The sequence below is a fragment of the Chlamydotis macqueenii genome, chromosome 15, assembly GCF_036417535.1.
Source record: "Chlamydotis macqueenii isolate bChlMac1 chromosome 15, bChlMac1.mat, whole genome shotgun sequence".
Taxonomy (NCBI): domain Eukaryota; kingdom Metazoa; phylum Chordata; class Aves; order Otidiformes; family Otididae; genus Chlamydotis; species Chlamydotis macqueenii.
In genome coordinates, this window is record NC_141570.1 from 273,880 (window position 1) to 300,201 (window position 26,322).

The window sequence follows — 26,322 nt, forward strand, 5'->3', positions numbered from 1 at the left end:
GCTGACGGCAAACCAATGAGCTTTCAAGATGAAACTGCACTTTGCAATTACTGCTTGAGAGAGAACTTGGGAAACAGTGGCCCAAAAAGAACAGTTTCAGCTTTCTATCGTTCAGATTATTCTGTCAGCACTTTTACATAAGAAAAATATTAATAAATCTAATTGTTCAAAGAAGAAATAGTAGTAAATATAGCTAGCTACTCCCATTTTAAACACAGAAATTGTGGTGGTTTACTGTATATATCAGAAATTAAATATTTCTAACACATTTCTCATACCCTTAATTTTTTTTTTCTTTAATTTTAAACTTAGATTGTTGCAAGTTGCCCTTCAGCACTTACTTACTTCAGCACTGGATAATAATAAGTTATTGTTTTATTCACTTCCCCTGTCCTGTAAGTCACCCACTTTTATCTTTGAGGGGGCACACATTCTATTTGCCTAATTTCTATTAAAGCATGACTGAAAAAATTGCATCACAAACATTAAGATATTTTAAATACCTCAAGTTATTTTCATCAGTCCTGTTAGACAATGTTTCAAAGGAACCAAAACTGGGGATTGTTAATTTTAAGAAAATGTTACAGCAAGTTTTAAAATGCAAAGGATACATAGCTTTTCATCATCCTGAAAGGTGAAGTAGAGTTTCACAAAAAAAGGGTGATCCAGGCGGGACATTACATCTCTCTCTCGTGTCACATATGGCACCTTGTTTTCTTTTATGATATGACGTTTTTCTAGAATTTTAACTTAATGAAGAAAAGACAGTAAAAATGCAAGAGGTACAACCAAATGAAGTCCATCAAAGTAATTTGTATGGTTTTTTTTTCAGTTAGATAAAATTATCATACAGTAATTCCATCTTTTGATGAAGTGTTTTGTAACAGGACTACATTGATACTGCATTTTTAAAAGGTTCATGTTGAAGGAGTCAATACTTACTGGCATATTCTCTAGAACTTGCCAATTCTCGAGCCAAGACCACCTGTTGCCAGAGGAGAGAAAATATACTGTAACCATCCATTAAAGACATACACTAACGTTGATTCTGGTCTTCCAGTAGGTAGTTAGACTATTGATTGTCCAAAATAAGCTATCACAACTGCAATCAGCAAAATATTTAAGCATGTGCTCATATTATGCTGGCTTCAGCAAGATCTCTGCAGAAACTCAGTTCAGCATAACAATCCTTGTTTTGATAAAAGGCTTATACACTTGACTGGGTAATCACTGATGTACTTTTTTTTTCAGCAGAATTCTGAAGATTGTAACATAAGTCACAGTAAATTGACAAATCTTCTTAAAGGGGAAAAAAAGCAATAAGTGCACCGAGAAATATTTATAAAATCTAACCGTCACAATATTTTTTCTTAACATAAATAGGAAAGGTTGAAAGATAAATTTTATGCGAAAGAGCAAAAGTAAGAAGTGAGACAGAGCTTTCAACTATTTACAGTTTGTTAGGAAAAAGATTTAAAGAAAAGGAACAAGAGATTTCCAATTAGTAGAAGCAAGGGATAGAGTTTCAGGCAGTAATTCTACATTTTTAGATGGAAAAGCTTTTGAAGAAAACAAATTAAAGTTAATCTTCAAGAAATAACGTCTATAAAAGGTAATTTTTAAGACAATCTGAAAAGTCCTCCTACATGAGTCTCAGCAATAACTTTGTAACAACAGATGACTACAGTTCATGTTTTTCTCAGTTTAAGTTCATATCCATTCCAATACCTTGCTAGAATCTCAACATTATACTTTTTTAAAATCACTGCACCAGACTTGTTTCTAGTCCACTTCCCATTATATTTTAACTCCTTGCAAAATCAGTTATAATAGAGTGATTCTGTCCAAAATATTATTACATGCACCTGACACTAAATGTTAGGCATTTAGGAGAAAGAACTTCTAAATAAGGCACTTTTTCAGGTAAAAGAAGTGCATGCAGTTGCACTCTTTCAGTATTAGAAAACTTCTAAGTATCAGTTCGGTAGTAAGAGACACCATTAATCTTCGAAAACGTTCATCTACACACTGAAGTTCACAGTATTCGGTCAATGAAAATCGCCCCCAGATACAACCAGTCTGTTACAAGTTGCACCACTGCACAGGGATGCTTTGAGACCCTTCTGTGTACACAGGTAACACTATTTAAAGCTGTGCAATCAAATGAGAATGTTCTTAACTTTTCTAATTTTTGTTGCCAGGTGTCATCAATCAAGTCTACCATTAAAGCTACTGAAAGCAGGTCACTTGAATAGTCAGTTGTTAAACAAGCACCCAGACATGTAGTGCTAACTTTCCGCACTTTGGAAATTGATACTTTTACATTCTCATAAAACAATTCAGCACCGTTAGTAAAACAAAAATCCAATAGGCAATGTTGCCTATATATACACACACAGAGCCCCTAGTCATGTGACAGAAGCGATGAACTGACACAGGTGAAAATATACCTTGGCTAATAACTCTCAAACTTGAATTATGCTGTACAGCTCCAGAGACTGACTCTCCTCCAGTCCTGCATGGTATCAATTTTTTTCCCATTAGATTTCAGGTGTATTACCCACATACTTGCACTGATACTGAGCAGCTGTGTTCTAAGTACACAGGACTCAGTATTTACCTCCTAGCATGAGTACTTGGGTAGCCTCACTAAACAAATCTAAGTACAGCATACATTCTAACATCACCCAAAAACCAGCAGAATCACAACAACAACAAAAACACCAACCCACAGAGGTACACGCTAATACCATGCCTTTGCTATTAGGGGCCCAAATCTCATCTACCCTATGGGAAGAAGTAATATCAATAAGGAAGATAAATTCTATAGAAAGGAATTAGACCTTAGGTAGATAGCTTAAAAAAAAAAACAAACAAAAACAAAGAAACATACACAAAACCAAAAGCATTCGCAGAAGATGTAAATGTATAAATTGCAAATTCAGATAACAGCAAGGCAAGAAATGTAGTTAAATACCTCCGGAGGAAAGTGAGATAAGAGCAGAGAACCCTCAACAGAGGCTATAAAGCAGAAATTGCTAACGTAATTGGCAGACATAATGGCCAAGCCCAACTCTAAACTTGGACAAATACTTAGACTGCCAGAGATTAAATCTGCATTCAAGAATCAGTTTTGGTCAGACACTCACACTTCCTTAGAGCTCCTCCTCTTTTTAAGAGAAGCCTCATTTATCGGTGGATCTCAAACCAGGGTGGGAGGGGAGAAGGGGAATGTGTACCAGCCATATAGGAGGTGGCGAGTAGGACAACATGCCTACTCAAACATGAGAAGTAACATTCCGCCACCACGTAACAGATATTCTGAGAGGAACTTGAAGCTGTCTTTTGCAAAGCAAGTAATTTCCATTACTTTAAAACAGCAGAGCAACAACTGAATTTCTGTATCCTAACATTAAGCATGAGCCCAAGAACAGTTACAGCTGCAGAAGGTCCCACAAAATTGCAGAATGCTCTGAAGAAAAATCCTGAGACCAGATCACGTGCATCTCTGCTGAATTTGAAATACAGCACTAGTATCAGGTAGAGTTTGTGGTAGCTTAACAGAAGTCCAAGAAAACAGAATATATTCATTATGATCCTGAATAAATGATTTTTTAATTTTTAATCTGAAGCTGTCATTGGAGACACGGTAATATGAGGGCCCCTGCTTTTTGAGGGAACACTTTTCAGTCAGAATACTGGTGGAAGATCTTGGGGAGTACAGGGAGATCTCTGACTCTACAACCTTATTTAACAGGAAAAAAACATATACTTTTAACAAGACGTTTTGATAACAAGGTGAAGATACACGCCCCACAGATAAGACACCTCTGGTGTTGATACATCAGAGGGTTGTGCTGCCATCCAGAGGGACCTCAATAGACTGGAGAAAAAGGCAGGTAAGAATCTCATGCAGATCCCTTTTCTGAACTGCAAACTCCTCCTCCTAGGGAGGAATAACCCCCTGAACCAGTATACGCTGAGGGCTGATGGGTTGGAAAGCAGCCTTGCAGAAGAGGACCCAGGGGTCCTCACAGACACCAATCTGAACATGAGCCAGCAATATGCTCTTGCTGCAGAGAAGGCGAATGGTATCCTGGGCTGCATTAGGAGGAATGTTGACAGTATGTCGATGGAGTGTTCTGGTATACTGAAGAGGCAGCAACACTGTCGGATTCTTTAGGGAAACCTGCAAGTTGCAAACTATGTATTTTAGTGCATATTACTCTTGATGACTACTAGAGGCCTGCTTCCTAAACATCACAGTAGACTGGACAGGAAGAATCAGAAAAACCCAGTATTTAGAGATCAACAACCAAAAGGTATATACAACAAATAACATACGAAAAAGATACAGAAATATTACTTATTGTCTTAAAATGGGGCAACTACAAAAGCATCAAATGAAAGTATTAATTGCTTCATTTCCTTATTTTTTTAAGACAACACTTAAGCAATTCATTCTTGTGCGATGCCATGGATGTGAGAAATAAGTTAGAAACAATCCACTTAAGGCTACCGAATACAAAGATGCTAACTGTAGCTCATGAAGTCCTTCAGGGCCACAACACTAGAGGCTAAGAAAGAGTATTAGAGAAGTATCACTGTTATTACTTTCTTCCCTAAGCATCTGGCAGCAGCTCCTACCACAAACAGAGCATTGCATGCAAGTCCTTACCATGACAAACGCTTAGCCCAGTTCAATCCTTTATATCATAAAATCTTAACCCATTATGCTATCAAACTTACATTAGAAAGCAATGTCTCCTAAAAATCCAAGCATCAAATCATCAGGATACAAGGGAACTTCAGATGAGTTCAAAAGGTACTTGAAAAAATCAGCACCCATATTTAATGGAACACTTAATTTAACAGTTAAACTTAAAACAGCTATGTCCCACTCATTTACTCTTCGAGCTGTTTTCTCCATATTTAAGTCTCAGTAATATTACTTGCACAACAAATTTTGAAGTCTATCTAGGATATTTGTCACTTCTTAGAAAAAGTCAAGTTACCGTTGAAAAAGATCCTTCACCCAGAATTTTCCCAAATTTGAAGTCATCAGGTCGTTTCTTTCGAGGCTGTGGAGGCTGCTGTCCTGCATGTTGCTGCAAGGAGTTTGAACTAGATCTTGATTCAGCTGCAGTGCCCTCCATGTTAGATCCCTGTCTGCTGCCACAGGTGGAAATGACAGATGAAGTGCTGGAATCTGCTTGGCTCCTCACCATTGATGGGGATGAACAGGAGCATAACACCACACTAGACTGGATTGGAACAGCATCATACTGAAAAGAGAAATGAAACTGTTATTTCCACACCTTCAAATAATTACCACACATTTCTGCATTTTATTTCCATATGAGTATCATATAAAATCCTATTCAAAAGGGAAAACATCTTCAGGAGGGTATATTAGTATTTATTTCAGAAATGGCAGCTCTTAATGTGTTAAATATCTCTGTTTACGCCATGCTGTGCACATACATATAGCCATAAGTCAAAAGTCTGAACAATTTAATTCATGAATGCTTTTTTCCAAACTCAATAAAATGCTCTCTAACACCAAGGTATCAAATGTCACTGTATATTCTCCTACAAATAACATGAACTTTAAAATCTTGTGCTTGGTGATAGAACCACTCATCCAATCTTAACAAGTAGTAGTTTTCCTGAAACTAAAAGAATGATCTAGTTATGTAACGAACATCTGTATTAGAATCATAGAATCACAGAATGGTTTGGGTTGGAAGGGACCTTCAAAGGCCATCTGGTCCAACCCCCCTGCAGGGAGCAGGGACATCTCCAACCAGATCAGGCTGCTCAGAGCCCCGGCCAACCTGGCCTGGAATGTTTCCAGGGATGGGGCTTCCACCGCCTCTCTGGGAAACTTGGGCCAGTGCTCTACAACCCTCAGTGAAAAAATTTTTTTCCTCATATCTAACCTGAATCTACCTCTCTCTATTTTAAAACCATTCCCCATCATCCTATCACAACAGGCCCTGCTAAAGAGTTTCTCCCCATCTTTCCTATCAGGCCCCTTTAGGTACTGGAAAGCTGCTATAAGATCTCCCCGGAGATCTTCTGATGCTGGGGGTCCAGAGCTGGACACAGTACTCCAGGTGGGGTCTCACCAGAGCGGAGCAGAGGGGCACAATCACCTCCCTCAGCCTGCTGGCCACGCTCCTCTTGATGCAGCCCAGGATGCCACTGGTTTCTGGGCTGCAAGCGTGCCTTGCCAGCTCCCGTTGAGCTTCTCGTCCACCAGTACCCCCAAGCCCTTCTCCTCAGGGCTGCTCTCAACCCATTCTCTGCCCAGCCTGTATCTGTGCCTGGGATTGCCCCGACCCACGTGCAGGACCTTGCACTTGGCCTGGCTGAACTTCATGAGGTTGGCACGGGCCCACCTCTGCAGCCTGTCCAGGTCCCTCTGGATGGCATCCCCTCCCTCCAGCGTGTTGACCACACCGCACAGCTTGGTGTCATCAGCAAACTTGCTGAGAATGCACTCCATCCCACTGTCCATGTCACCAACAAAGATGTTAAACGGGGCTCGCCCCAAAACAGACCCACGAGGAACGCCACTTGTCACCAGTCTCCACCTGGACATTGAGCCATCGACCAGCACTCCCCGAGTGTGGCCACCCAGCCAATTCCTTATCCTCCAAGTGGCCTATTATCCCGTCAAACCCATGCCTCTCCAGTTTAGAGAGAAGGGTGTTGTGCTTGACAGTGTCAAAAGCTTTGCACAGCTCCAGGTAGATGACAGCAGCTGCTTGTCCCTTGTCCACCGACACTGTTACCCCATCATAGAAGGCCACCAGATTGGTCAGGCACAATCTGCCCTTGGTGAAGCCATGTTGGCTGTCATCAACCACCTCCCTGCTTTCCATGTGCCTTAGCGTGGTTTCCAGGAGAATCTGCTCCATGACCTTGCCAGGCACAGAGGTGAGGCTGACCGGCCTGTAGTTCCCTGGCTCTTCCTAGTTCCCCTCTTTAAAAATTGGGGTTATGTTACCCCTCTTCCAGCCATCGGGGACCTCACCAGACCGCCACAACTTCTCAAATACAATGGCCAGCGGCTTGGCAACTTCATCTGCCAGTTCCTTCAGGACCTGCGAATGCACTTCATCAGGTCCCGTGGACTTGTGCACCTTCAGGTTCCTCAGATGTTCCTGAACCTGCTCTTCTGCTACAGGGGGCGCTTCCTTGTTCTCCCAGTCCATGCTTTTGCCTTCCACAGCTTGGGTGGCACGACAAGAGCCCTTATCGGTGAAGGCTGAGGCAAAAAAGCCATTGAGCACCTCAGCCTTCTCCATGTCCCAGGTAACCAGCTCACCCGTTTCCTTCCAGAGGGCCTCCATTCTCCCTGGACCTCCTTTTGTCCCCGACGTACCTCTAGAAGCTTTTCCTGCCCTTGAGATCCCCGGCCAGATTCAATTCTGTCACGGCGTTAGCCTGCCTTGCCTGATCCCTGGCCACTCGCACAGCCTCTCTTGTAATCCTCCCAGGTTACCTGTCCTCGCTTCCACCATCAAAATTAGGCTTCCTTCTTTATTTTCAGTTGGTCCAGGAGCTCCTTGTTCATCCATGCAGGCCTCCTGGTGTTTTGCCTCAGCTTGCTCTTCATCGGGATGCATGGCTCCTGAGCTTGGAGGAGGTGCTCCTTGAACATCAACCAACTTTCCTGGGCCCCTCTTCCCTCCAGGGCTGCATCCCATGGCACTTCACCCATCAGATCACTGAAGAGGCCAAAGTCTGCCCTCCTGAAACTTTTATGGTTTCTACGCAGATATTTTAGCAGATACCTTCCCCAGACTAACTACTGTCTCCAATATTCTCACAGCCCAGCTGAATCACCTTTCGTTCAGAGAGGTGCTCAGACTGTATGAAGATACACAGTAGCAAGAATTAAAAACAGATTGTACTCTTTCCTATCACGAGTGCAGCAAGGCTTGACACAAGCATGACTGCTCAACTACTGAAGTGATACCAATATAAGAAACATCCCATTAACTGAAATACAGTAAATAAAAAACACATGCACATAGACTCAATATTAGGATTTAAATGATGAACTGTCTCCAGTCAGATGAGGGTTTACAGGTAAATAAAGCAGCACCACTGTGGGGGATCTGATTAGATTCTGCAGCTAGAAAGATTACCTTGAAAAAACAAACAAGAAAAAAAAAAAAACCAACCACAAAAGCACCAGAGAGCACTGACACAAAGAGGGGAAAAGGTGTTGGATGCAGCATATTTCCTCACACAGTATCTGGAACTAAGTAACAATTAATATCAAGTATAGAAAAGTCCTAAGGGAAGAAAAGACAAGAGTAAAGGACTTTGTAGGAAGAGAAGGTTATTTCTAGACAAAGTATAACATCAGTTAGTGCTCTGATTTTCTCAAAGGAAAGTCAAGATTAAGAACAAGAAGGATAGAGGAAAATGTAATAGATTTAAAGCATCAGTTACCCAAGAAATGACAGAATATACAACTAGGTGTGTTTCACCTGAACATTTATAGGAAAGGTCACTCCACACACTCTTGTTTAGTATTTTGTGTCCTGTATTCTTTACCTTTTCAGTTTTATTTTTAAAGATTCCAAAAAACATGCCTGAAGAGACTACACATGTTTCTACATAGATGTCTTCACATATGCCAGAGACAGAACATGGGCTAGTTCCTCTGGTCTAACCTCGTACAACCACTCTTTTGCAAAAATCAGATTTAAGATTCTGCCTCTGCTAGATACAGACTTAGTGTGATATTAAGTCAATCACTGAGGAATTTAAAAGCCTTCTAAACTGCATCTGCATATCTCAGAAGCTTGAGGATGCTCTTCTTCCAGCAATTATCAACATTTCTCAGCTGGCAAGCCAGTGAAAGCACAGACGCACCCAAGGACAACAGACCTACCTATTGGACGTTATGGATCACCAGGGACCACACTGATAACCACTGATCTAATCATTCTCTCTCTGCTTTTAAAAACTAGTCTCTAACACTACCTACTTCCACAAACTCTTAAAGGTGCTGTTTCTAATGTATTCCCATGTAGAAATTATTTCCTTCTTAGTGCAACATATTGTGAGTTTGAAAACTTAGTAAGGAAGAAAACAACAAATCTGCTGAAGGTAAGTGTAAGAATTACAGATCACCAGACATAAAAATCTTCATTAACTAATTTTCACTAAATCACTATAAACAGGCTTCCTTTTATTTGCACGTCATGTGAACTAAGTCCTTATATTTTTCTTTTCTCCTCCTGTTTGCAAACAGTAGAAATAAACTTTAAGAGACGAAAACTTGAATCAATGCAAAAAGCCCACTAGATATCACTGTACTTTGCCTTTTATACTTTCATTGCTCCCCTTTGTATGAAAAGCCAGCCAGAGCAAAGCTCCTAGCTATCTAAAAGGACCTACTCCTTTTGGAACAATTTTTGCAACTCAGCATTTTGACAACAGCACTACCACTACAGCTTTTAATATACCTAAGCACACACTATTCGTCAAACACCATGCTGCTTTAAAGCAAGTACAACCACAATAACTGCATCTCTACTCTACTGCAGCTTTTTCTCACCGCAAAATCCACAACACTGCTTTACTGATACAGTTGTACCAACACTAACAGGAGCAAAAAATATTTGCAGAGACTGGGCCTTCTGACGCTTCCAGTATCTTTTACTTCTGTCCCAACCGACATGATACCGAACCCTGAAGATGACTGCGAATATCTTTGCTACCACTGAAACTCCACCAGAAAAATCTCATTTCTATTGCACCCAGTGTGAATAGGGTCCTAACCTACCAGTTGTCTGATAACACCGAGTCTAACTGCTGAATCTCTAGCTGCATCAAGAGATAGGGCAGATACGATGAGAAAAGCTCCTCCGTCCACTTACCTATAAGGCAAATTTTTTTTGGAAGCAGACCTTACTAACAGAAAGTATTATTTACACAAAGCAACATGAGCCCTACACCTCAACTGGTACATTTGTTTTGATTATAAACAATGCTTTATAAGCTGTATAAGCTAGAACACTGGCACAACCCTCTTATGAATGTTTTTTAATGGTAAACTGTATTACAGGTCTACTAAACGAAATAATGCACATAGAAATCCATAAAACATTTGACTTGGAATTACATAATGTCTCAAATACAGGATACTGATGAGGAAAATGAATACAGGACATTTTCTAAGTAAAACTGGTTAAATTCTTAAACAACTTATAATTAACAGTCATCTCCAAATAAGGATCCCTTCCGATCCACATCTGGATTGACTCTCAAACCAAAAGAGTTGAAAGAAGAATTGCATAAATTTAAAGAGTGAAAAAAAAAAAACAACCAAAAAAACCCCACACACCATTTGGAAAAAAAAAGTTTATCTTTTACTTAAAGCAATCTACAGCTTTTGGTAAATTAGACAAACAGTCACAGCTTACTGTTGTTGTCTCTACAAAAACATTACTACAAATTAAAATATGGTGCAAGAACTTAAGCACAATAGTGGGAAACTACTGGACAAAGAACTTCAGTTAGTCTACACTAGAAAGCATCAACTAGGAGAAGCAACGCCTTACTGCCACTAGCACTATGCAAACATTAAGGAGAAACACAAAACAAATCAGTTTCAGGATAAAATCAAGACACTGAACCCCTGGAGAAACATCTAATCATCTGACTAGACTAAGCTTCTGAAACTTGTGTTTATTAAAGAATCTGACTGTTTTAGCCTTGTGGTACCAGAGAATATATAACTTTAAAAAGTAGGATCACCTTCAATTCAACACAAAACTTACTGAACATAAGAATTAAAGACTGGTGTATGTTGTGTTAGACTAAATTTTGATAAGAAGTTCACAGACTATCATGAAGACAAACCAATACAAACATATATAACCTACCTCAGCAAAGTCTACTTAATAAATTGTAAGATTCAGAAAGCAACATAGCAACACTCTAGAATATCTATTAATTAATCTTTTCACTTGCAAATGGAATTTGAGAGGCTTTCAGAACAGATACTATATGGTACAGTGTAAGACACCCTCCATGAGTGTTGTCATATCCAATCACAACTTTTTCATCTCTGCCAAACATAACCTTTTGATACAGAAACAGGAAGATCTTCCAAAAATCTATTAAATCTTCCAAAAATCTATGAATCTAAGACTCAACGTCCAAATCAATACATTTGTCTTCAGGTAAAATATGGTGTCCATCTATTTATCTGTGCAATTAAGAAGGAATAAAGGCCTTTATTTCACACTAAGATAAGGTAATTGCTTTCATTGGACAGGTGTTTTGTAGTTTTAGAGATAAAGCTGACTTGCTACTATTTATCAATAGTGCAGTTCTGCTAAAGGCAGTTTAAGTTAAACAGGCTTGGACCAGGAGGTTTTGTAACTTATTTTGATATTGTCATACAAGCCAAAAATTCTGAAATTGAGATTTATTTTGTATTGCTTGTAATCTAAACATTGACAACCTGAGGTCTCCTAAGGATTTATCTGCAAAACGCAAAAGGAAAAAATTAACAGCTAGGTAGTCACACTTAATGTATTCTTTTCATGGCACGCTGGTGTTTCAGATGACTGACAAAAATGCAGCAATTGCATCTGACACACGGCTTGTGCCTGAAAGAACATAAGAAGGGGCAATTAACAGATATTATGCACAGCTTTCCTATTGGCCTCCTCCCTCTTAATATCCCACAGACAATGAAAATCTTTACCTTCTCTAGGTTCTCCAATATCTGTTTGTGACAGCCTCCACTTCAAAGGCTAGAGTGCAATACATCCTGGAACTTCCAGCACATTGCAAAAGAACAAAGTCAACTCATCAGGTCAGATACTAAGATGGGCCTGAATATATGTCCTCAAACTACTCCTCACAGTACCTAAAAAAAGAGAATGTAGGCAAGAGCAGGGTAGTCCAGCTAGAAGAAATCTTAAGATACAAAGAAATATTGATTCACAATAACAAAATCACGCTAAAATCCTCACTTTCCAGTGCAGACAGCACAGTACAGGTGGCAGCGGCATCTCCAACCTATTCAGGAGCGTTTGCAGGAAGTGTAATGATTATCAAAATTCAACACCAGTTTTCCTTTCATAAACTCTGTACACGACTACACCAGAGTGACTGCCATGAATGAAGCAACCCAGAACAATAACAGATGGTGTGCTTTCATAAACTGCAGTAAACAGCAATACTCATACTTTATATCCTCATGTCTATTTACGCTCTGGACTTCTGTCTAGAAATGGACAATCATACTTTCTGCTAAGTTAAATTAAATTAATTAAAATATTTGCCTAAAGAAAAAGAGAGAATCCATTCATATGCCTTAAAAAGCGTCACTAGATGCTGTCAGACTGTCTTATTATAACAGAATCAGGCATGCAATAGACAGGACAAAACTCAGATTACGGCAAGCCTTTGAATGCACTAAACAGCTAATAAACTGCTTGCCACCTAACAGATTAACTTTGACACTCAAATACACACAGCCATAATAAAATTAAAACACCACAGTAATTTGGAGGTATTTAAAAACACGTACTCTGCTCACACTTTCAGCTTGACAGAGGATTACATATCTCTCCAATCAAGAAGGAATACCACTAGACTAGAAGAGTAAGGAACCAGACTGAGAAGTATGCTTTCAGATTCTGAAATCTGAGGAAAGACTTGCCAAAGGCTTTGAAGAACCACACCCAACAAACATTAACAGAAAAGAAGAAATATGTATTAAAAAAAATTGTAACTGAACACTACATTAGCAAATATCTAGTTTTCTCTCGGATGAAAGCATTCAGTCATACTTGAAGGACTTATCTCTGTGCAGACAGTAACAAAATGTAGCATTAAAAACCTAGTTAAAAAGAGATCAAAAGGGGTGATATTAAGGCATTTTTTTTTTAAATTGCCTGGTTTTAGGTACTATACAAAAGCTAATTAAGCAAGCTGGTTAATCTTCAACATATCACAAGAAGTGAAGTTTATATTGAAATGACAGATCTTGTTCAACCTTTTCGAAGATAGATAATTCAAATGTCTAACACAAAAAAAAAATAGTAAATAAAACCAACAGGCATTTCTAAGAACAAAAACTGCTCTCCAAAATACAAACAAGGCACTTACTAAGAACTGCACTAGGTTACAAAGATGCCAAAGACATTTTCCTGGGAGAATAGGATGGGGTTATTTTCTACAGAGAAGTTCTTTAGAAGTTCTTCTAACTAGCTATTAGTTATTTGTAGGTACTTAAAAAGCATCAACATCAAACATCAATCTTCTGTAGCACAGTGGTTTGTGTTTATGTTGTGTAGAGCTGCATCAGCACTTTCAAACATCACCATCAAATGGTAGGTAAAGATTATTGTAGAGAACTTAAGACCTAGCCAACAATTGCATGTGTCTTGAAGAAACCAACCACGACAGTCAGCAAAACAATTTGTCAAAATCTATACTTTGATCAAGGTTCATAAATGGTTACTGATTACTACATTTAAAAGAACAGACTGAAATCTTGTGTTAAAATAGCTTTTTGTAATTGAAATACAACTTTGTTTTGGAAAAGAATCTGAAGTTATACATCTATCTGGAGTGAATTTTTTTTATCTCAGAAGATGCCACATGAAAAATCTGTTGCTTAATAGACCATATATGAATAAGCCACGCAAATTTCAAAAGCATTCACTTGTATAAAAGGAGGAGTTATTTTGTTTTTTAAACAGATTGCCATGCTAACTGATTAAAGAACTCTAGGCTCTGACCCACCAAAACAGCTACACTCACCTTCATGTGCAGTGTCATCTGAAACCTCCCAAATGCTGGAAGTTCAGCAGTCATTGAAGCACTGCTTAAAACTCTTCACCTCCCAAAAAATTCACTTAAAAATAGAGAATACTTCTTTAAAAATAACATCCTGGTATTACATTTCAAGATTACAGATTTTAAGTGTTAAAAGAACTGTCTTGGAGCAGACAGTTCTTCAAAGACACTCTTCTACCTAAACTGTCTAGGAACTTTGCAACAGTGGGAAACAGAAGTAGGAAAATAATTCAAGTTCATGTAGTCTGCTTGATATAACAGCTGTAATATAATTTAAAGAAAAATTACAGTAATATGAAGGTAATGTTGAAAATACTTGCAATAAGTCATCATAAGATACAGTTATTTCAGAGGAAATATATGTAAAAGTCTTGGCTAAGGGTGACATAGTGCCATGCTCTAATAACCTATGAGAATTTGATCAGTAAAATTGTTTGGTTTTTTTTTTCAGGGACTTTTATGTGTATTGCTGTAAGGCACAAGTAGGTAGTTAAAAAAGACTCCAGTATCTAGTTGGCAGTTGTTTGCCTCATGTTCAAAATCAATTTTGGAACATACAATCCCTATCTTCAAAACATAATCAGGAAGATTAACTTCAAAGAAGAATCAAAATTAATTTATTTTTCTTCTTAAGCTTTCTTAATGTATATCCATACAAGCAAGTGTTTTAAAGTTTGGGGAGACATACTGTATTGTTCATATAAAATAACCTCAAAAAACCAGAAACAGGTCTGACACTACAGAAACAGCTCAGGTCTGACACTACAGAAACAGCTCAGGTCTGACACTACAGAAACAGCTCAGGTCTGACACTACAGAAACAGCTCAGGTCTGACACTACCTCCTTCACAACTGAACTGATTATCTACCACCAGTTCTTTACTTTCTACAGTAAATCTACAACACAGTTTATGCATATAAATGAGTAATGAGGAGATCTCATTCATGTTATGTCAGCAAAAACATAACCAATAGGCTCAAGGACTTGGAACCATAGAGAACACCTCTACATCGTCAGATTGTTTTGACTGTTCATTTAGGGAATAAAGGTATTTTATCCACATGACTGATTTTGTTTCTACAGACATGAATTTCTCACATACAGAGCAAATAAATTCAAATTTATTTACAGAGCAACCCAAACATTTTAGTTAATGCAAATGCCTTTTTCTAAATTTGACAGCCTTACACATACAGTGGTATTTCCTGCCAGTAATTTCCAGGATTCTAATTCCAAATTCAGCTAGGGATAAAGCTAATGAAAGGATTTGTAAGAACCTGCATATCAGCCAGTTACCCTCTAACCTCCTCTACCCCTAAGCAAAGCACTTAAGTTCGAAGCACCTTCAGGGGCACAGATTATTTAAGGCCTCCTTCTACCGCCTCCCCCCAGCCCTGCCGAGCCTCAAAACAGATCAGAAACAGGAAACCACAAAAATCTCTAAGAACCTGCAGTCAGCCTATGGCCCAAATAGCTATATATGTAAACAAGCCATTGAGAACTCATTCCACACAAACAGATCCAGGCCAGCTCACCAGAAAACAAAAGCCATCTGTAATCGCAATACTCTAGATCACATTCTACACCATCAGTTACCTCATAAAGCACACCAATATTAAGAGGTGTTGTGCAGCATGGACTAGGGCTCACGCTAACAAAGGATTACCTATACTAGGCTCCTTGCTAGCAATTCTAGGAGGCAGAGAGAACAAGTCTGGGTGAAGAGTGGAGAAGCACGCACACAGAGGTGACAGTATGAAGATGGAGTGTACAAAAGTTGGACAGCAGAGTCAAGAACTGTAAGTTAAATTTCTGCAGGATTACTAAAGAACCAAATGTCTAATTAAACACTTCCTTTTCAGAAGAATGTCCTAAGCAGGCTAATCCTTGCAGTTTTTCACCATAAAGAATTATAGAATATTTGCCAGGTGAAGTATTTACAGCTTGTTTTTTAAATCAGAAAGCAAGTCTCAACTTCAATATTTAGTCACACAACAAACCAGTTATTTCCTAAAGCACTGCTGAGTAGAATCCATAAGGTGTGAAAAATAAGGTTCTAGACCAAACAGCTAGCTTTGTGCATGCTGTGTTCAGTCCTTTCATACACTTTATTTCATCCTTAGTAATTTTCCACAAGCTTACCTGCAAACATGATGTCAGAAAGGGAAGTGGGGAGAGAGGGGAAAAAAATAAGTCAGCTCCTTCCCGTTTTTTACTTCTCTATTACATACATAATCTAACCTGGCCACCTGCAGAAGAAGTTTTTAGATTTGAAATACCAGAAACAATAATTACTTGGCTTGATACAAACTCTTCAGGAAGCTCCAATATGAGGAACTTGGAGAAGGATTTTATCTTTCTAATATAGTTTTTTTCTGAATTAAATTTTTATCTTTCTGTATTAAAAAGTAATTTCTCACTTGCATATTTTACAATGTCAAAATGTGCTGGTTCTACAGCAATCTATACAGCTTCTCTAGGAAAAAAAAAATAGATAAAATACAAGTTTACTGTTAAAAACCAGAGATGACTAAAATATTCCACATCTTCATAGATCAAACCTGTTTTTATAACTTTGCCAGTTTATTACTTTTTTTCAGTCTAACAAAGTGACTGTGTCCCTGGTTTCATGCCTTCTGTACCAAAAATCCTGCAAGTACTTAAATAATCAGCATCCCTTTGCAATTTTTTTCCTGCAGTGCTGCCTTCCTACTGATCTGCTTTAAGGAAGTGAAATGAGCCCAAGTCTGCAGGGTGCCTTACAGTGTCCAGCTACAGAAATCTACTCGCAGAGTTTCAAGAGCTATATGAAACAGACCTTAACTTCTAGCGCTGTAAGTAATAGACCAGTAAGGCAAAAAATAATTAGCTTTAAAAAAAGCCTACCCACACAGTGGATTCATTGTTGAGTTGAACATCGTTATATCCAGATTATCCTCTGGATCTTCTCCTTTCCACTAGCTACCACTACTTCCTATGTCAGAAATATGAACGCCTGTATAATTGCTCCTCTTAAGCTTCTTCCATTTTTTCACCTTTGAGCACCATCTCAAAATCTGTATCTTTTACTATCTTCTATTCCTGCAGCCTGCCTTGGTAAGAGACTTACAGAAAACTTATCGCAGTTAAAAGCTTATGTATGAGTGATAAAGACTAATCATAGTCTTATGCTGAAAACCCAAAGGAAGAGAATAGTAAGAGAAGTAGGTAAGTACGTAGAGAAAACCCCTCAGGCCTGTCTGAAAGTTTTATACCTACAAATAACTACATACAGAACTCTTACCATAGCCTAGTTTAATTCCTAGCACAGATGCAGAACTTACTCTATTAAGAACCTAGTTCTTTGAAAAGTGTAGTATGTGTTAGTTTCACGGGGGGGGTGAGCCAATGGTTTTGTTCAGACATATCCATGACTATACTATAGGTTTTATCAGGTCAGAAACACTGATAGAATCTAACAATCACCAGAGCAGCTAAACTTTCCAGAGAAGTTGCTGAAAACGAAGATGTAAATAACATTCTTCCAGACTCTTCATCTCGAAAGGGAGAGCACTTCTTGATATGAGATCCAATTTGCTTATAATGAAGGCACTAGCAACAAATAACTAAGACCACACGGGCACCTGCAACTAAAGCAGCACTAAAGTTGTTTCCTTCTTAAAAGTGCAATTCACTCCCTTGGCCTTCAAAAAATAGTAGAACGTTTTAGGAATTGTCCCCACATACACGAATACAAAAATTAACTGTTTTGGCAGAAGAATGCTGGACTATTCCTTTCAAAGTTGTGCACCTTTTCCTCCCCTAGTCTTCTGCATCTATAGTAAAATAATCACAGACTCATTAGTGTCATCAATTTCATCACAAAAACATTAACAGTAACTTGCTCAGAGTTTCAGAAATACCGGGTTTCCCATATTTGGTATCATCTGAACTACAAAAAGGTTAGCTGAATCAAGCCACCTCGATCTGCTACTGTCAGTCCGTACACCCATCTGACCAGACAAATACTAAACAGGATGGAAGAGATGGAATTAAAAATAAGTTACCCGGAAAAAATGTTTTCGTTTTAACAAAAACGGTTGTCAATTTTGTTCTTCATTTATTCTCTCTGTACGCTTCTCTTACAGGCAAGGACCTCAAGTATACACAGAAAAGGAACAGAAATTGAAGTATTTTGGAGAGGAAAACCTGGAAAAAGAGGCAATAAGCAAGGACAGAAGCACAAAGGAAAGCATATTCCCCGTTTAAAAGGGTCCAAGTAAACATAATTCATCTCTGATGCTAAGAAGCAGCTTAACACTCTGTCAAGTGTTAAGAAAGCAAGTCTAATTCTTTTAATACTCAAACATTGCTTTATTTCACAATCCTCCATGTAGTATTTCATGTCCTCCCCTGTACGGCTATTCCACATAATGATTCTCACCTTCAGTCAACAAATACAATTATGTGTAACACCCTGGTGAAAAAAGCACGGAGAGCACACTAAAACAGGACTTCAAGAATCAATGCAGCTATGCAGTCTCCACACAGAAGACTCTCCTTAGCCAGTTCCATCTGATAAAAGAGTTTTAAGTGTTGCAGAGTGGAGCTTGGCAGCTTGCAACAGACAGAAAGCAAAAGCACAGCTGCATGCACACAAGGATAAGGAACACATCACTGCCAGTTAGTTAACTCGACATCAACGAAAGCTAGTAGTTATTTTTGTAAAAAACACTCTTTTCGTAAGGGAATTTCCAGACTAACTAAACTGTATAACACGCAACGCAAACTAAGATTTACCACGACCACCTCTGTGCATCAGCTAGAAGCTCTCTCTTGTTTATTAGTCGACGCTCGCGAAACGTTTGGGTTTTACACTGTCACGCTAACGTAAACAATGTGTTTGAAACGGCGTCCTATGACAGCCCTCGCGATCTTCCTCAAGAGTTTGTTCCCACTACAAAAGAAAACGATTACACAGCAGCAGGCGGCTCCCGCAGGGCAACACCCCCGGCGCTCCCGGCGGGAGACGGCCCGGCACAGCCGCACCAACGCCCCGCACCCGGAACCGAGAGCGAAGCTCCGCGAGAGGCCGCGGGGCGGCTGCTCGGCCGCGGCCCCAGCCCCGCTTCCTCCTGCTGACGGGCCGAGCCCGGGACGCCCGCCGCCGCGCTCGCCTCGCGCCTCAGGGCCCCGCCGGCGCGCAGGGCGGCAGCCGGGCCCTCCCGCCAGGCCCGCGGCGATCCAAGAGGCGGGCGGGGGGCAGCGGGGAAGACGGAACGAGGGGACCAGGAGCGGCAGCGCCGAGGCCGGCCCCACGGCGGGCAGCGCTCGCCCAGCTGCCCTCCCTGTCCAAGCGGGCGGCAGGCGGCGGGCCGCCCGCGAGAGCCTCCGGCAGCGCGTAGGGCACGGGCGGCCACCCCCTCGCGGGCCGGCCCCGGCGCCCGGGCCTACCTCTTCCCCCCGCGCGCCGCAGGCCGCGGCCGCCGCGCTGGGCCCGCGGCCCGGACTCACCAGGTGGCTGCTGGTGCTGGCCATGGGCCCCGCCCGGCCGGCGCGGCCCGCGCTCCCGTCCCCCTTTAAGATCCCAGCGCACGGCCGCCGAGCACGAGCCAATGGGGCGCTCGCATCCTCCGCCCGTGACGTCACCCACAACAATACCCCCCCCCCCGGCGTGGGCAGGACTTCCGTGTGTTCCGCTCGCTCACTGGTGGCGCCATCTGCTACTCACGTGTGAGCCCGCGGACAGCGTCTCTCGTCAGCTTCAGCGTCCTCGGCCACGGCGAGCATGCGCAGTACTAGGGGTGACGCCGCCGGCTTCGGTTTCTGTCAGGCGGCTGAGCAGGGTGAGGGCGGAAGAGGGCGGGACAGCCTGGCAGCGCGGCCTCCCCAGCCTCCACCTTGCGCTCACATCCGGGTTCGTGCCACGACGCAAGACTGCGCTGGGAGCTACGGCGTGACGTCGGGAGGGGCAGGAGATGGCGGGGTGGTGCCTGGCGGCGCTGGGCCGCGCGCGCGGCTGCGCTGGTAGTGGCAGCCGGTGCCCGGCCTTGCGAGGGGCCCCTGAGAGCAACGAGTCCGCGTTACAGCCACGAGCTCAAATGCGTCAGAAGTGCAATTTCAGTGCCGATGGTCCCTTCTAAAAATCTGCCTTCCCTGGAAAAAATACACATTGCCTGTGCCCCATAAGTAGGAATTCAGCGAGACACGCAGTGTTCACGACAAGGCTTCCTCTGCTGTCTGGCAACTGAGCCATTTTTACCCCTCGCACTGAATGTTTTTTCGGGTGTGGGCGTGGGAAGCCTCTTGCCTGCCCGTGTTCACAGGTTGTGGAAGCGCATTTCCTCTGGAAGCGCATGTCCTTGCAGGAGGCAGCCGGACCCGATGCTAAACGCCACCAGTATCACCCGCGTGCTGGGAGGGATGGGCTCTCTGTGTGTGACACTGTAGCAAACAACTCGAATTTGCCAAGGAATTATTGAATTGAAGCATTACTCAAAATGCTGATGCAGGGAAGGACCATCTAGTTCAGTGAACTGCATCAGAATCTACAAGATACAGATATTTGGCTTCAAATCAGGCGCTGGTGTGGAGGGCCAGGGGCAGCCGCAACGTCCCAGTGTTGAACTACTTAGAAAAGATTTTTTGCAATAGCCAGCCTAAATCAACTTTCCTGTATGATGATTTTCTCTTCCTTTTCTTCAGCAGACAAGTAGAACAGCTAATCATCATCTTCTAATAGGTTGGGCACGTATGGGTGTGTGGCTTTTTGTTTTAAGTATACCTTCACTCTTTTTCAGACAGTATCCAAATTCTTGGCCTCTCCCATAGGCAGTGTTGTCTTCCTTGGATTCTTTCCAACTGATTTACATCTTCCTGAAGGTATCATGCCTAGACTTGGATATATAATTCAACTGCAGCCTCATTTGTTAGGGTGAAATAAGTACTTGCCACTATTCTCAAATTACATGTCTCTTATTATGTGCTGTCATAGTGTTTGTTTGCAGCAACATCTCACTGTTAAGTCATTATTTATATTATGGTACACTGCAGTTCCCACATCCTATTTCGATATATTGCTAGTAACCTATTATTTCCTAGTTTGTATTAATACATTTGCTTTCTCTTTCAAAGTGCAATACTTTGCACTTTATGGAATTTTATGTTATTTAGACTGTATTTAAAATTTGTCAAAATTTTGTTCTCCTCATTTTTGTGTCCCAAAATGACTAAAATCCTTCCCAGAACAATGTCACAAATCTTGTACACATACTTTATATTTTGTCACCAAAATTAATGAAAATATTGAATCAAACCAAGATTGAGCCAGGATGGACTCCTGGAATACCACTTGAAATGCCCTTTCAGTTTAATGGAGAACTTTTAATGATTAGACTCAAATGCATTTTTCAAAAAGTGTAATAATTCATTCATAAGTCTAGGTGGTGTCATTTAGGCCAACTAGCTTCCTTAGTATTCCTTTAAAATCAAACCATGTCAAAAATCTTACCAAAGTCAAATTATATAATACTTCTTCCCCATCATCAGCAAGTAAACTCTCTTGTCAAAGACAGAAGTTGATGAATCACCTTATATTATTTCTCTCTTTTTAATCTTCTAGATTTTTTTAAATTTAATTTATTTCAGAATCCTTTTAAAGAATGAAGTTAGGCTGGTTGGTTCATCATTAATTTGGCCCCTATTTTTCTTCCATTTAAAGATGAGACTGTTTCTCTCTCAGAAGTCCTCTAGGTTTCTTGTTCTGCATGGCTTCTCAGAAATAACTTTCAATGTTGCAGAGACTGCTTTGGGTAGTTATTTATGTTTCACTTGGGTTTTGTTTGTTTGTTTGTTTTTGTGAAAAATACTTTAGGGCAAATTCCATCTGTCCCTGCAGAATTTAACACACCTGTTAAGGGGTTTAACTCAAATTTTGTGTATGCTACTATCGTCTCCTTAAAATGAGTCTTAATAATTCTCTTCATTGTTAAACTATATTGTTCTACTGAAACAAAAAGAGGGTGGTGTATCCTTCAATTCGTTACTTATCATCTGTTATTCACTCCTTTTCCTGCTCAGTAACAGGCCTCTACTCTCCCTTTTTCCTCAGACTACTGACAAATTTGTAAATTTTGTTGTTGCTTCCTTTTCTATTTAATTTTCATTTCTCAGTTTGTTTTCAACTGAGCAAGAGATAAAAATCTCTACTGTACAAGTTTTCCAGCACGCCTGGTACCCTAAACTCTGACAGATTAAGTCATTGGACTCTGCAGCATTGTCTTCATTTCAAAGGATGACACAGCAAAGCTTCTTTTTACAGCACTGTTGAGTGCTTTCCATGCTGAAAAGCTTTAATTGATATGACACACTGGTATTTAATGGAACAGCTATAGATGCTACTGTGTGCTTTACTACCTCTGTTCTGAAGGCACCATTCTTTTTTTTTCTATCAAGGAAAATGCTACAATTTGTCTGATGTTAAGCAGCAGAACCTAGCAAATTGCCTACAGTGATGCTCTTGCCTGGTTTGTTTGCCTCAGCTCATATGTGGTGAGATACCTGTGTAGTCTGTATGGCTGATCCACAGCCCACATAAGCAGGGATACCAATGCATCGGAATGTTGTGTCTGCCTGAGTTAGCCCGGCTGGAATAGGAAGTGAGTCTGAACAGAACTGTCTTGATGCATACAGCTTAGCTGAGTATTCAGGTAATATTATTATGAGTCTGCCCGTCTTCGTTCCTTCCTTTTCTTTGTGTTCACAACTCTTGACTGTGTAACATTTGAAATAGCTGTAAACTTTGCTCTGTACAATTCATAAATTTTACTAGTTCTGTGATGAGCCTGATACCTTTTGAGCCTTGTAAAAATTTGCGAGGATGTAAACAAACATAAATCTGACTGTTCGGTCAGCTATGTGGATCATTATGCTACTCTCTAGTTACAGAGCCAAAACTGTGAACAGATGGGAGAAAAATGTTGCCAGATCAAATGGAAAGGAATCTGCCTTTTGGCCAGGAGGCTCTGTTTGTCTTCACATATGTGAAAAGCAGCAGAGCAACAAAACATTCACTAGCTAATAACACTGTTATAGCATTAATGGCCTAAGCTACACAAAAGCTTTTTGGTACTTGGCAGAGTTTCTCCTACTTCTCTTACCATAGTTCAGCATTTATGTTTTCCTGGAAGTCTTTATTTTCCAAGATCCCAGTTTATTTTAAATGTTTTTAAAATAATACAACAAATCTTCTGCTTACCCTTTCTTGATAAGAGGATCTTATTCTTTTGCCTACTAAAGTTACAAGTACCGTCCTTCTCTGCAAAGTTATATGACCTCAACAGCATCACTCAGAAAATGTCTTTGTAATTTTCCCAGAACCAAATTCAAGTGCAAATACGTTCCTCTGCAGTCCTGGGTGCTAACCTTCTCCTGTCATGTGACCTCTAACTTGAGACAGCTTGGAAAAAGCCTATCCTAGTTTGAGGTATGCTCAAACCTTTTTTCCTGTCAAAAAAGTAAATTGATGTTTTACAACTGCGGTTAATTTCTGCTGTAGCATTTTTACTGTGGTGCATGTTTGCATTTCACAGTGCAAGCAGTAGAAGCTGTGGAGGCCATGTTAACAGATAATTTGGAAAAGAAAAATAAGTGTGCAGCAATCTGTATAAAGAGAATTAAAATAGGAGGGTAGTTCTACACAAGATGCAGGGGAAAAAACCGAAATCAACAGAAGTAACAGCAGTAGTATAAACATATTTCACAAAGCAGGCGTAACTGAGGTAGCCTTTCACCAACAACAGTGACAAAAGAGAGAACTCTTTGGCACCTGTAAAATCTAGACCATTAAATGAGGTGTCTAAAGTATCTTTCCCTTTCTGTCTCTGACTGTAGAGATCCTACTTTAAGTGTAATTTACATCTCATTTCCATGGTCTCTAAATGTGAATATGGAGGTAGAATTACCTTAATACGCTGACACACATTTTGAAGCTGCTTAGATGTTTCACTCCACCTATGTTAGTGTAAAATGTTTCGAGAACCTCATTTCGGTGTTTGATCAGGTGCACTCATCTATGTTAAGTCCAATCGTAATTAATTTATGGAAGATATTCTGTGAATCTTTCTGAACTACGTTTAGTATATGGTGGCTTGTGATTAAGCTCAAGTTTACACAGAGACCACATTAAAACCTGTCATTCTGTTGCAGTAGCTTTACCCCTTTGTGTTTCTCACCAGTGTGTAAAAGCAGTCATGGCTCTTCTCTTCCAGTACCTACTGGGGCCTCAGTTAATTTCCTGAACATGGTTGACTGGATTTTTTGAATACACAGTATTGCAGAAAAATACAGAGATGAGGAAGAACGCCTTTCCTAGAGGAAGCGATGTGTTGTCTCGGGCACGGCAGGTTACCGCGGTGGTTAGAGAGGTGACCTGCACCGCCCCTGCGCTGCTGAGTGACTGCGATGCCGGCTTTTTTAAAACCTGTGTGTATCTTCGCTGTCCACCTAGTGAAGACATTTAGCTACCAAGCGGGGGAAAACGTAGAGCTCATGTAGTGGATTGGCGTGGCGCAGCCCCAGCCGCGCGGGCCGCAGGCGGCGGGAGGGGCTCTCCAGCAGGCGGCAATGCCGGGCTGCGAGAGGCGGCCCCGGGGCGGCGGGGCCTCGCCGCCGGAGGACGGTTCCGCAGGCTCTGAAGGGAGCGGGCAGAGCCCGGTGCTGGCGGCAGGGTTCGCTGGCGCTGCAGGCAAGGTGAAGTGCTGAACCGGGTCCAGGGTCCACCCGGGGAGCCCGGGAGCAGCAGGGGTGCAGGTGCGCCCAGGGACAAGGCTCTCACGTCGGTCCAAGGTCTCTCCAGGAGGCAGGGCTGGCAACAAGGGTACAGCATAGGCCCTGCGTCAGGGGCGGAGCGAGCTCTGGAGACTCCCGAGGGGTCCATCCGGCACATAACCTACCCAAAGGCTGCGTCCGGAGGCCATCCAGGAAGTGGTGCGGAGACAGAACTGAAGGCAAATCATGTCACTCAGGCCTAAATGGAGGGTACGTGGAGGTCCCAGGCCCTGGGCAGGGGATGTAGGTGGGAGTCCCGGGGAGACTGGTCAGGCCAGTTAAGGCCTGTTGGTGCACTTCAGGCTGTGACACTAAGACTACAGACAGCAGTTCTCTTTACAGGGACACGTATTCCAGCTGTGTTCTCACTGAAATCTCTGAGTCATATGGCTACGGAAAGCATTTCTCTAACTAACTGTACAGGAGCAAAATCAAGTGTAGCTCTCTAGGTATTAGACCCAGAGAGATAAATAAAATTTTAATACCCAGTTTGCAAATGCAAGCAACTATATAGCTGCGGTGGGAAAACTTTGACTGTAACAAACATCAGAAGATCTGAGACAGGCATGTTATAAACAAACCCTAGACTTTGCCTTGGTTCATGTACATAACTGCCAGGTGACTTCCATATCACTGGACTGTCTAGCCCCAGAAATACTGCTGAGCTGACTGCATTTATTTGCTCAGAGCTGGTCCAAGATTTTCCAGCCAGGGAAGAATGCATCCTGTCTTCTCCTTCCCACAGAATGCTGATTAAATAACTACCTTCGTCCTTATCTCCAGCAGACAAAAACCCCCCTCAGTCTGATGGTAGCAACAGTGCAGATTTTAGAGCATGAAAGTGATGGGAGGGATCAGTAGTCTTTAAATGGCATAAAGAAGAAACTGGTATTAGGAGTCAAAAGGTTGTATTACCTATGCGTTTGGCACTGGTGTACCTCCTACTGCAATATATTTAGCGGTGGGAACCACTGTGGAAGCTATTGAGAACTGTAATCTCATTATAAAGATAGGGTAGCTAGTTCTCCACACTGAAACCAGGTGAGACAAGCTATTGATTTATGTTAAAGCATTCTTAATTTTTGCTTCTAGTACTGTGAATCTCATTCTGAATACATCTATTGTCTGTTTTTGAATGTAAAAGTATGTTATAAAAAAGTCTTCACTGAGCTGTCGATTGATGCCCTGATGCCTTTCCTAAGGTAATGCTTTATTTGGACTTGCCTACGGCTAACAACTTTTTCAGCACTTGGCAGACCATGTTAGAAAAAGGCAATACAAAATATAACTCATTACTTGCATTTAGACTGTAATTTCTGTTACTTCTGCACTATGGCACTGCCGATATTAGGCTTCATGTGAATCAGCTTGGGTCAAAAAAGCCATATTGTGTTGGCCCTGCAGTACCATACAAATATAAATACACTACTTCTAGACAGAGGCAAATACCATATAATACTGGGCCATTGCACATGCACATGATAACGAGAGCTGATGCTGTCACAGCAGTTTCTGTGCTGCACTACAATAGGCACTGAAAATAGGAAGTATGTTGATCGAATCAGTCTGTTCACCAGCCCTAAAATGATAAGATTTGACACTGGGATTTTGGATTTTGTCAATTCACTTTGCTCTACGAGCATCAAGGAAGAAGCAATCCAAGT

The 26,322-nt window shown here is 41.2% G+C and overlaps 1 protein-coding gene across 2 annotated transcripts in view; it reads right to left on the bottom strand.

Moving 5' to 3' along the window:
• The window catches only part of PDPK1 (3-phosphoinositide dependent protein kinase 1), a 36,529-nt gene extending 17,092 nt beyond the window's left edge, over positions 1-19,437 (bottom strand). The window contains exons 1-4 of one of the 2 annotated variants that reach the window (XM_086760029.1): positions 19,346-19,437; positions 5,016-5,285; positions 943-985; positions 612-749 (exon numbers count right to left, since the gene is read on the bottom strand). In XM_086760029.1, the coding sequence (XP_086616155.1) occupies positions 612-749; positions 943-985; positions 5,016-5,285; positions 19,346-19,369 (475 nt within the window). In that variant the 5' untranslated portion in view covers positions 19,370-19,437. Of the gene's footprint in view, positions 1-611; positions 750-942; positions 986-5,015; positions 5,286-7,513; positions 8,454-19,345 lie in introns of those variants that run through there. The other variant, XM_086760030.1, reaches the window with a different exon arrangement.
• Between the last annotated feature and the right edge of the window lie 6,885 nt (positions 19,438-26,322).